Source organism: Ceratotherium simum, chromosome 32 (assembly GCF_057802395.1).
Source record: "Ceratotherium simum simum isolate JZ-2026a chromosome 32, ASM5780239v1, whole genome shotgun sequence".
Taxonomy (NCBI): Eukaryota; Metazoa; Chordata; class Mammalia; order Perissodactyla; family Rhinocerotidae; genus Ceratotherium; species Ceratotherium simum.
In genome coordinates this window covers 5,612,893-5,625,124 of record NC_141931.1, presented here as the reverse complement: position 1 = coordinate 5,625,124, position 12,232 = coordinate 5,612,893, and the positions used below count along the sequence as shown (strand labels likewise).

General features: G+C 43.1%; 1 protein-coding gene across 9 annotated transcripts in view; it reads left to right on the top strand.

The window, feature by feature from the left end:
* The window catches only part of SVIL (supervillin), a 229,081-nt gene that overhangs the window by 192,576 nt on the left and 24,273 nt on the right, over positions 1-12,232 (top strand). For all 9 annotated transcript variants that reach the window (XM_087420668.1, XM_087420666.1, XM_087420662.1 and 6 more), the window contains 7 exons: positions 310-457; positions 3,973-4,062; positions 4,154-4,240; positions 5,818-5,995; positions 8,067-8,239; positions 9,851-10,006; positions 11,361-11,497. In XM_087420668.1, coding sequence (XP_087276794.1) covers positions 310-457; positions 3,973-4,062; positions 4,154-4,240; positions 5,818-5,995; positions 8,067-8,239; positions 9,851-10,006; positions 11,361-11,497 — 969 coding nt within the window. The remainder of the gene's footprint in view (positions 1-309; positions 458-3,972; positions 4,063-4,153; positions 4,241-5,817; positions 5,996-8,066; positions 8,240-9,850; positions 10,007-11,360; positions 11,498-12,232) is intronic.

Sequence of the window (12,232 nt, the reverse complement as noted above, 5' to 3'; positions counted from 1 at the left end):
ATGAAGATAATCTCTCTGTTTTTGTTTATGTTTACAAAGTATCATTTGGGTCTTCCAGCATTCCAAACGAATAAGTGAAAAAAAACAAAATTTTAACCTCAAGTTTCAGTATTGTGGATGGTGATCTCTAACTCAAGCTGGAAATGAGGAAGCCAAACCGATTTCAGATAGAACAGTGATGGACGGTCTTGGACAATGTAGTACTTCTCTTTGCTTGCCTGCTTTTCAGCTCACGAGATGCTATAGGCTAACATTCACATCTCTACCATTTCCCTCTCCTCTTTTCTCCTTGGTACACATTATAAACAGCGGGTCACAGAGAGTCGAGAGAACCAAATGTCTATCGAGGAGAGGAAGCACCTCATTACAGTGAGAGAAGAAGCCTGGAAGACAAAGGGCAAAGGAGCAGCCAACGACTCCACCCAGTTTACAGTGGCCGGCAGGATGGTGAAGAAAGGTCAGAGTGTGTGTGCGTGCGTGCCTGCGTGCATGTGTGCTTGTATGTGGGTGCACACACGCTCCATCGCCCATGGAGGGGAGGGTGGCGTGTGATAGCTCAATCAAAAAAATCAAGCCCTGGTCTTTAGTTTTTAATCTTACTTAAGTTGTGTAAATGATTTTGGGGGTAGGTTTTGTGAGATATTCCTACTGAATACCTTTTCTTCATAAGTCGTGTCATCTTCAATGTCAGAAGCATAATTCAGTTAGTCCCATTTCAAAACTTAGCCATTTGGAAATTGAGCACAAGTTTCAAAAGCAATTGCGAATGTGCTAACAAATCTTAGTCCTTTCCCTTAATTGTTTTTAAATTATTTCCATTTTCTTGCCATCTGGCAATTAGTTAACCCAAAGAAGCCTTTCTCAATGAAGAAGGAGTTTCTCTCTTCTCCCTTTTAGGGTAATTCCTAGGTCCCTTTCCATCAAACCAGAGTTCTCTGGCTTACAAAGCCCGATTTCCAGATAAGTTTTAATAGATGTCTAAAAGATATGTCCAGTTCCAAGGAAGTTGGATTTCCCTGCAGAGGGTCATTTCCCTGCATCTGAGCTCTTGGACCTGATTCAAAGCCTGTATCCAAAGATTTATGAAATTGACTGACCTATCACCTGGTTAGTAAAGTCACCAGAGAGCTTTGAGGCTCCATATCCTATAGGAAATGGTTAAAATTTGGGGTCCCCTTGTGACCTATGTGCACATACCTTCATTTTCTAAGCTATTATTTAAAAGCAAATTTCCTAACTTCCTGATAAAAGTGGTCACATTCATTTAGAGTTAACTTATATTGTCATCAGCTTTCTAGATTTATGTTTCCGTTTTCTCAAAACTTTTGATGATCCTCACTCATGAATAGTGCCTAACTCATTGTAGGCTCATGATAAATATTTGCAGAAGGAGGTGCGGAGGGAGGCATGGAAACCCCTGAATTGTGATTAACTCAGATCTTGGTGGAAGAATCCCTTCTAACAAATCTATTCTTAGCTAATCTTGGAATTGCCAAAGGATAACAGAAGATAATTTACTCTCCCAGAATGAGGTAGCCTTTGAGTATTTTCTACATCAAATCCCAGAACTGTATAATCCTGTTAACTTCTTTATATGAGCCCCATCCCTGTGTTAACAAGCAGACCCTATGGCCACATTGTTACAGAAGAACTCAAGCTGAGGACTTGAACCAGAGCTCCCATCTTCCGACCTCTAGCCCTGACTTCATTTTCCCGATGACTTTTTACTTTGGTTTCTTTTTTCTTCTTCCATCTTAAACATCACGTTTTATTTGTAAGCGGGCCCTTACTGCCAAATAGCACTGCCCTTGTCCACAGTGACATCAGAGGAAGGAGACTTGCTCTCAGACAGGTTCGGAGAGCAAGGTCCTATCCCTTAGGGGTTGAGTTTGCCGTCACGTTTTCCTGAGTAAATCAAGGATCTTTATTTAACAGGTGCTATATGGCTTGCTCAGGAAATAAGTTTCTTGTACTTTTAATCTATTGAAAAAACTTTTCTATTTGTTACCACCTACTAGGTTGTATGTGTCACTGGAGTCTTCAGCTCTTTTTGATTTGCAATAATATGGCATCCAATTTACACTCATTGCAGAATAAAATAGCTCTTCACTACAGCCATGCAGACTTCCCATCCCATCAAGTTACAATGGCCACAAGTTACCATATCAGCGAGTTGCCGAGAGGCCTGTGTGCCCTGGTTTTCATCCTCTCACCCTAGAAAACTCTCTTCTCCCCTAGCCTCATTAGGACTTTCTCCCTTTTTGATATTCCTAGATTCTATGTAACAATTAGTACTCCACAAGTTTTCTGCGGTATTCTAGGATTCTCCCAGCAGAAAAATACTCAAAGTATGCCTTTGAGTTAGAGGGATGTGAAAATGTTCCCGAAGAGAGTAGATGACTGGTTATTGCATGTAGAATTCACTGAAAAGAGGGATGGGGAGTGCTTTGTTTTGTTTTAACATGGTGTAATTTGAATATATATACCTTCCCCGATTATGGAAAAATCATCTCTAGCTGGGAAAGAGATGTCCCGCCTTCAGGAGCTCTTGTGCGTGCTGCTGCCTGAGCGGGCAGCAGGGGGCGCCCTGGCAGTACAGAGGGGCAGGTTTCCTGGTTCCTTCTGAGTCAGGCCTGTTCCTTAGCTTCAGAGTTAGTGACCTCTGTGCGGATGAACTTGGATTTTGATATCTCTTATGCATCCTCTTAGTAGGTAATGATTTACCGTCCCAGCCTGTGATACCAAATTTTACTTATTTTTATTATCTTTCAAGAAAGCTTACTTTGTCACTGATATAAACCCTTTTCAGGTCTGGTAATTGAAATAAATTTTTAAAAATCATCAAGCAAATATATGTACACGTTGAGAAGTACTTCTAGAATATCACCTGAAACTTAAGTGTTAAGTTACATTTCAGTATTTTTCCTTAAAATTTTTATGCCATAATACATCCCTCTCCAGCTCACAGGAGGAAGGAACAGAGCGATTCATTCGTTTATTTTTGTTTGTGAGCAATAGTGATTTACATATTCTCTGAAGATTGTTCTTTGAGGGTTGCTTAAAGTGGCAGTGTCCTCTGATGATTTCACATTTATTAAAAATGAATGCAAAGAACATTAACATCTCATTTTGTTCTTTGTAAATGCACTAATTATGTCCCTTTCCAATCCCTTAGGTTAGAAAAAAATACTCCTATTTGTCTTTATTAAGGTTTCTTGTTCCACCCAGATCCCTTCTCTGTGCTGGAATTCCTTTCTCTCCCTTTCATATGTTCCTTACAATTTGCCCTTCTAAAGATTCCCACCCTGCGTCTTGATAAAGACAAGTGAGAGGGTAACACCAGTTCCAGCCACACCCAAGATGCACAGACTCTCAAAACATCACAAACCAACTTAAACGTATACTATTCTGGGTCTTTCTTCTAAAACATTAGCACTTCCTTGGGCTATTGCTCAAGAGACCACTCTGAGTGATGGCCCAAAGGCCCTACTGTCCCTACCTCAACCCAGCCTGAAGGAAAACTCCAGTGCCAGGGCCACTTGCCAGCGAGTGACACAGCCCATTCTCCACTTCCTCTGCGGGAGATGGTGCAAATATGCTTTCTCTTCACCTACCTCCAGCCCCCAAAGGACCTCAGAACTCACAACTCCATTTGTTCAAGTTTATTCTGATTGCCTTATATACTCTCTTATTCCATTCACATGTCACGGACATGTTTTCATTGTTCATTTTGGAATGTCAGCTAGTCAGCTACTGCAGTCCTTAGAAACAATAAAATCTTATCTACATTTTCAGTTGTCCTACGTGGCCAGGGTACCTGCCAAATGCACAAGTGTGTGTGCACATGTATGCGTGTGTGTAAATTCTGTAAGTTGTAAAATCTACATTGGGACTAAGGGAGATCCATCGGGGTCCTGGCAATTTCCGGAAACAATCCTGAGATGCTAAACAGCTCCTTTGTTTGTTCTGCAGGTTTGGCATCCCCCACTGCCATAACGCCAGTAGCGTCCCCTATTTGCAGTAAAACAAGGGGCACAACACCAGTTTCCAAACCCCTGGAAGGTAAGCCACCATGGCACCCCATGTGCCAATGGGTCTGTGATCAGAAGAGGCCTTGGTGGCTCTCTCTCATTGTTGGTTTCTACTTGCCTAGATATCGAAGCCAGACCAGACATGCAGTTAGAGTCAGACCTGAAGTTGGACAGGCTGGAAACCTTTCTGAGAAGGCTGAATAACAAAGGTACAGACCAGAAGCCAGAGGGAAGCCCTGATTGATATGCTTATAGCACACTGTGATTCGTATTTCAATGAGTAGCTAAGGAAACCTAAAAAGTACTTTGTCCTCTCTCAAAATCTCTAAATCCCTATTGCGATTGCTTTTTCTCCTCAGCTAAACTGTCTTTTTTTAATTTGATTTCACCGATTCATACTGTAAGCATTGTCTTTGTTGTTATCTTTTAAAAAATGAAGTTACTGGTCAAGACTGATTGGATTACTGAGCTCTGATCCACTTGATAATGTACTAAATTGGGGGCCCCCAATAACATTTGTTCCTGAATCTACACCCTTGGCATATCATCCAGTCAGGGTCATGAACTCAGTAATTTTGCTTTTAACCCTGAAAGCAGGTTATTATACAAAATCAACACGATCTTGGGCCTGTTGAACTTTAAATTGTGTATGTCAATTTACAATAAGGTAGCAGCTGATATTATATCTTATAATCACAAATGATTTCTAAAAGAAAATTCTGGTAAATAAATGTTGAAATAGATATTTCAATACAGAAGTCAATAAAGTATGCAAAATAAAAGAATAATATATAGAAACAGCCTCATCTCTTAATAAAAATTCCCACTTGAAGGGGGCCGTCCCAGTGGCGTAGAGGTTAAGTTCGTGGCGGCCCAGGGTTCGCAGGTTCGGATCCCGGGCACGCACTGATGCACCGCTTATCAAGCCATGCTGTGGCGGCATCCCATATAAAGTAGAGAAAGATGGGCACGGATGTTAGCCCAGGGCCAGTCTTCCTCAGCAAAAAGAGGAGGATTGGCATCGGATGTTAGCTCGGGGCTAATCTTTCTCACAAAAAAAAAATTCCCACTTGAAACTTAGCAAATTCTAAGTGTTGGGAGTCCCTGCTATTGACAGTGACCCCTAATAGGTTGAGAATAATGCAAACAATGCCTTTAAACCAGAAATATAAAAGTGTAATATAATAACTAAACTGGCAAGGCAAGGAATGCAAACAATTCAAAGTTTATTATATATATGTAACCATGATCTAGGGCAGAAGTCAGCAAAAGAATCTAGGTCTCTGCCTGTTTTTGGAAATAAAGTTTCATTGGAACACAGTCATGCCCATTTGTTAACGTATTGTCAGTAGTCACTTTTGCCAACAGCAGCCTTGAGTAGTTGCAACACAGGCCATATAGCCTCCCATACAAAGCCTAAAAGATTTACTACATGGCACATTGCAGAAAAGATTTCACCAACCCCTGATCTAGAATGAGGCTGAGGCTAGTTCTGCCTCCAGTGGCAAAAGGAACAAGTTCAGAAATGCTCAGTGGGCTTGTGTGCAGCCAGGCTAGCCTCCCTCTCTCCTGCCACTTCCTGGCACAAGCTGTGTTCGGACGGGAAGTTCTTCCGTGAGAAGGCACATAAGGCCCAGGAAGCATCCCCAGGACCCTGGGCATCACTGTTATGTTTTCTTCACTCCTGGAACTTAGGGGGAAAATAATTTTTAAGTTATTGTGAGGAGTAGTTGGAGTAATGTTTTTACACAACTCTTATGTCATTTATTTGCTTGTTTGTTGATAGTTGGTGGGACGCAAGAAACTGTGCTCACTGTCACCGGCAAATCTGTTAAAGAGGTGATGAAGTTGGACGATGATGAAACCTTTGCCAAATTTTACCGCAGCATGGATTATACTGTACCAAGAAGCCCTGTGGAGCTAGACGAGGACTTCGATGTTATTTTTGATCCTTATGCACCCAAGTGAGTTATTTCAGTCTCCATCTTTCACCCACTGAGAGGGGGTTCCTTCATTGGCCTCCACACAATACTTTCACGAGGATCTTCTCTCACTGTGTTATCTCCTCTGCTATGGAACTTCATTACAGCCACATGTGTAGATAAAACGTGTAGTCCAGAACAGATGTGCGTTCAGGCAGAAAGTCTTGCCTACACAGCACGTGCCCCAGATGTTTGTCATGTTCCTAAAAATAGTTTTCACGTAACTCAAATATTGTTTTGCAGGTTTTTAGAATTAACGTCGTTTAGCAGAGATTTCTATATCTGTCTTTCATTGTACATTGAATTCTTACTCATGACTGAAAAATATTTGGATCACATGGGCTCAAATTAATACAACTAACTAGAAAATCAGTAAAGGATGTTACTCAGCTTCCAATAATTTAGAAAATCAATAGATCTGAGGGTTTTCTCAGTGATGCCCAAGGGTCTGTCTTCACACAGGAACATGACTAAACCACCTAAGAAAAGTGATTGATTATGGTATTAGGATTCCTTCGGTTGCAAGTGCCAGAAACAAATCCAGGTCAAACTGACTTCAGCAAAAGAAAGGTGTAGGGGATTTATGTGTAAGTCTAGGTTCACTCATTGAACAGGACAGGCGTGAACTCAGGTCCAGAGGCTCATTGAAATGAGGCCTCTCTCTTGGCTAGTTTCCTTTGGGCTGGCTCCTTCTCAGTCAGGCTGTAACCATGTGGTGGAAGATGGCCATCCCAGCCCAGGTAGCTTCTCTTCCAAGTAATTCCAGCAGAAGTTCCAGGCTTGATTTTCTTGGGTCTGAGTCCATCCCTAATGCAATCATTGTGGCCAAGGGGATGGAAGATGCTGATTGGCCACAGCTGGTCTCTGGATCCCCTCCAGAGCTGGGCTGGGGGACCGGAGTGGAGTGAGGTGGTTCCCCCAAAGGAGAGTCGGGTGCTCCTACCAGAGGCAGGGGAGAACATGCTGGGCAGGCTAAAGCCACAGCTATCAACCACATTTATCTATTTCCTACAAATTTATCAAAGTGACATTTTCTTCCAGAAGTCTGTGTAGTCATCGTAGATTTTTTTCTTAAGCCACACTGATACATTTTTTGCATATTTGAATTTGTTCAGTGTTTTTCAATTTGCTACCTTAAAAAAATGAACAATTTGCCATTTCCTACCTTTAAATAGTATTTTAGGTATTTGCATTCATAGTTATTTAACCATTTCTCAATCTTCTCCCAACCCAAATGTCATTGTTTAAATCATTATATATAAATGTATATATGTGTGTTTACACACACACACACACACACGCACTCACACACAGGATAATATGATACATATGAAGACTTTCAGGCACGGAGGTCTGTGATTGGAAGTTGAGAGCAGCAGCCAGAATCTGTTGGGAAATCACGTGACTGGGTCTGCCCACCTCCTAGGTCTAGTCGTCCTACCCAGAGAGTTCTGTCAGTGTATGGTGATCATAGTTGGTTTTGTGTGCCTATTTTATTACAATATATTCTTCAAAATAGTGGTTATTCTTCAGAGGAGGGCAGTGGGTTGAGAGGAGGCTAGTTATGGGGGAGTTGTTGAGGGAACAGAAAAACTATTGTGTGAAGAGAAAGTTTCATCTGGAGGAAAGAGGATTAAATTGAGAAGCAGTGCCTGGCTATAATTTCTTGAAGGGCTTGCTAGTAACAGAAGTAGACGAGCGTATGATTTCAAAGGGAGAATTAGGACGCGTGCAGGGGTTTGATGAGGATAGGGAAGAGCTGTCTAGTAGTGAAAGGAGCTGCCCAATAGACACTAGAGCTCCTCCTGGCAGAGACCCAGGGTGAGGTGTGAGTCGGGGCTTCTGAAACTGGCTGGGATCTTGAATTTCCCTTCTATCTCCAGGATTCTATGACTCCACGTCAGGGGAGTGGAGGGCAGGAGGAGGAGATGTAAGATTTATAATGAAATCAGGAAATAAAATTGTGGAGCCCATTGCTGCAGGTCAAAGCCCCACACGTAAAGCAGGAGCGGGGGATTCTGCACCAAGGCCGCAGCTCTGCTTTGTCCCTCAGGTTGACGTCTTCTGTGGCTGAGCACAAGCGCGCAGTGAGGCCCAAGCGCCGGGTTCAGGCTTCCAAGAACCCGTTGAAGATGCTGGCGGCCAGAGAAGATCTCCTTCAGGAGTACACTGAGCAGAGACTAAACGTGGCCTTCATGGAGTCAAAGCGGATGAAAGTAGAGAAGAGTGAGTATTTGGGACCGCCACCTGCTTCTGTGCTTGGATCTGGTGATCAGGTGATTTTAATCCTCTCCTTTTTCTGCCTTGCAAAGGCCAATAATGGTGCTCAAAAGACACTCATTAAACAAATATGAGTAAGTTTGAACACGCACACCTGCAGAAAAGCTGCCTGGAATTTAAAGGCTTTTCACAGAAATTCTTACAGCTGGAGCATCTGTTCACTTGGTTAATTCAAATTATCCTGTTTTGCTGAGTGTTCTTTCAAGAGGTTGGAGGAAAAGGATGTGTCTGGGCTTCGTAATTCAATCCGTTTTCAGCTCTGTAGAGCCCAAATGTAATAATTCTCCACTTAAAGCTTATTCAAGGGGAAATCATTTGATCTCTCATGGCAAAATGTCTCATATCACTGCTTTGCCTAATCACAGACTTTTATATTGTTAATTAATACAAAAACCAGTGCTTTTCAAGTTGTTTTTGACAAGATCCTCGGGATCCTCGGCCTCCTTGGAGTTGGGATGTGGGCTGGGTGGATGGGGGAGTTGGGATGTGGCAGTGAATGGAGAGAGAGGAGGTGGGCTCCAGGGTCTCTGTCCTACTTCAGGCTAAGCCATTCCGCTTATATCTGCCCAATAATGTGGGGTTCCATAGTTCTGAAACAGTGGTTTTCTTGGTGGAGACAATGGCATGCATAATTTTGCTATTTTGAATGTTCTTGCTATAATTTTTATTTTCCAGTAGCACTCATAAACCTATTTCCTAAAGTTTTTCTTAGAAATATAGTATTTAGATGAAGTGGTTGAGTCTTTTCATTATAACTGGTTTACTAAGAAAGTATGTTTCAGAATCACTATGCCATATGAATTGTCAAGTCATGTTACATTTCTCCAGTGTTAGAACCTAATCCCAGCAAAATAAGTTTCTTGAATTTCTCTCCAGCATATACATTTTTTTAAACGATGAGTTGGAGAAGTAAAGGTGTCTTGGCACAAATTTTATGTTCTTTGACTCTACCTCCACTTTCTGGGGGCTGGGGGGATGGCTTTGTGATGCCTGACACATATACGTTTGTTGGTCCACGCTGAAAACCCAGCATCTTATCACAATCTTAAGTCTGAGAGCAGAGGATCTCAAGGGATCATCTAGTTGATCACTTTCCCTCCAGAAAAAGATTAGAACTACACCATGCCTTTCAGAGTGCCTGCTTTTCTGCATATAGAGACTTGTGATGAAAGACATCTAACAGTCTTCAGTGGAGATGTGTTTTCAACATCTAAACATCATTGGGAATTATAACAGCTTTCAGTGGAATTGCAGTAAGTGAGTCCAGCTCCTGATTTTATACCACAGTCGCTGGTCCACACTGTCACTCAGTTCTGGTCTCTGCATGATGAGTTGACACGTGTCAACAAGACAATTATACTTTGAATACTGTGTTTAATTCCTAACACAGTAGTTCTTCATTGAACTGGACAGTCAAACTTGCGTATGTTCTCCCCCTCAGGATTAACCTTAAAAAGGTGGTGAGTCGATTAGGAATAATTTCTGATTGTAAGCATTGTCATTTCACCTGACCATCTGGCTTCCCCCTCGTTGTGTTTCCCTATTCAACCTGCCCAGTGTCCTCCAACTCCAGCTTCTCAGAAGTCACCTTGGCAGGCTTAGCCAGTAAAGAAAACTTCAGCAATGTCAGCCTGCGGAGCATCAATCTGACGGAGCAGAATTCCAACAACAGCGCGGTGCCCTATAAGAAGCTGATGTTGTTGCAGGTTAAAGGTATTTCAGAGCAGCAGACAGGAGTTACACACAGACCGGGGGTTTCGGTCTGTAACATCGGGAGGCCTGCCTGCCCCTTAACTGCCTGTAAAGGAAAGCGAACAAATGCTTTAAGAGAACCTTCTGTGTGCCAGGAGCTGAGTACCTCCTCCTGAGTACTGTGAGAGTACCTCCTCTCACAGAAGCTTTGTAAAGCTTCACAAAATCCGCTGAGGGAGGAATATGATGCCCACTGAAGTGTAGAGAGGTTAGTGATGTGCCTGAGGTCACAGCAGCTCTTGAGTGGCAGAGTGGATTTGAACCAGGTCTCTCCCATTCCAGAAGCTCAGCTTCTTGCCCCGTGACCCCTGCCACAACACTGCCATGCAGTTACCAGATGCCCCCTAAGTCGTCACAGTGGTTCTCACCACTCAGTTCTCCTCGCTGAGGTAAAGCAGCATCAGTGCAGTCCAGAGGGAGAGATGCGCGTTCCTGGAGAAGGAATCAAGGGAAAGCAGAGGCAAGTGAAGTGGACCCGGTTCCATTCCAACACCTTTCTCTCAGTAGCAAGGGAGACTTAGCCACCAACCAGGGACACTCTGAGCTACGAGGACAGTGACTTAGCCGCCTCCCAATGGCAATGCTATAGATTGATCATCAAGAGAAGGATGGGTGAAACATCCTCTACTTCTGAGAGGGTTTCCAGTGTGTTTCGGCATGACTACTGTCCTTTGTAGTGCATTTGAAAGACCATGACAGGCGCAAATAACCAACCTCTAGTTCCCTGTTCTAACCCAGAGACTACACTGTCGGTGTGATTGTGGCAAGATCTAAATCAACCACCATTTAGGAGAAGCTGTTGCAAGCAGCACAAGGGCCTGCTTCCTTGTAAGCTGATTCTTCTCAAGGCTCACTCCGGTTTAGAGTGAAAACTCCTGAGGGAAGCAGGTGCTATAGGAAGGGCTGCCCTCCCCCACGGCATGGCCAGTAGAGGTTATTAAATGTAGGAGGTGGGCCGAGTGGAGAGAAAGAGACCAGGAGATGAGTGAGGGAGCGGAAAGCAGCATGTTTGCCAACTTACCTGGAGGAGGGAACCTTAGTTAATCCATATACATGCTGTAAAAGGATGCCGATGGTGATCCTAAGAAACATGGTGACATTTGGAAAAGCACTGACAAGGGAAAGTAGTCTGTAATGCTGTCATTGTAAATCCCCTTCCGCCACTCCGGGTCACGGGAACTAGTGTTAGTAGACGAGACTCTTGAGAACTGGAAGAGTCTGTAGCAGGATGCTTCAGATGTGGGGTGCTTCCTGGTCCTTCTGTGACTCGGAGAGTTCTCTCTGGGAAGTTGGTGACTCTTGGCCTCGTGTTCAGGAAGAAGACACGTGCAGACAAGGCTGGTTGAACCTCGAGCTTCGTCACTCAACAGTGGAGACTGCTTCCTGCTGCTCTCTCCCCATTACTGCTTCCTGTGGGTAGGAGAGTTTGCAAATGTCATAGAAAAGGCGAAGGTTGGTATCTGAAAAATAAAAATAGTTTAGTTAAGCATTTCCTTTATATACCAATAGAATGTTCTACCAGTTGCCAGATCATTAGAAAGCTTCTCAAACGCCCAGTGTTTCATTCAAGCAAGAGGGGATAAGGTAGTATTTATTATCTTGAATGTCTCTCAGATTTTCATTAAATGCTTAAGTGGGATGTTTTAGAAGGATTATAACTTACACCTCAAGTTGTTTTTTTGTGGGGGTTTTTTTTTTTTGAGGAAGAGTAGCTCTGAGCTAATATCCATTGCCAATCCTCCTCCTTTTTTTTGTTTTTGCCAAGGAAGATTGGCCCTGGGCTAACATCTGTGCCCATCGTCCCCTACTTTATGTGGGATGCCACCACAGCATGGCTTGATAAGTGGTGTGTAGGTTCGCACCTGGGATCCAGACCTGCAAACCCTGGGCCACCGAAGTGGAGTGCGCAAACTTAACCGCTATACCAACGGGCTGGCCCCCACCTCGAGTTTTTAAGTCCTGGGTTTGTTCTTACTCCTGGCACATCGCTTCAAAGTTGTTTATCCCACATACCTATGAAGTTCTGCTGGAGACCAGTTGAATGAGACTATCATGGAGAAAAGCCCAGAAAATGGGTAATTTTTAAAAGCTTCACGAGTGATCTGTTGAATTTGAAGATTGAGAACTATTGCTGTAAAGAACTGATACCCCTGGTCCTTTAGTTACATTTTTTTGGCTTTGTTGAAA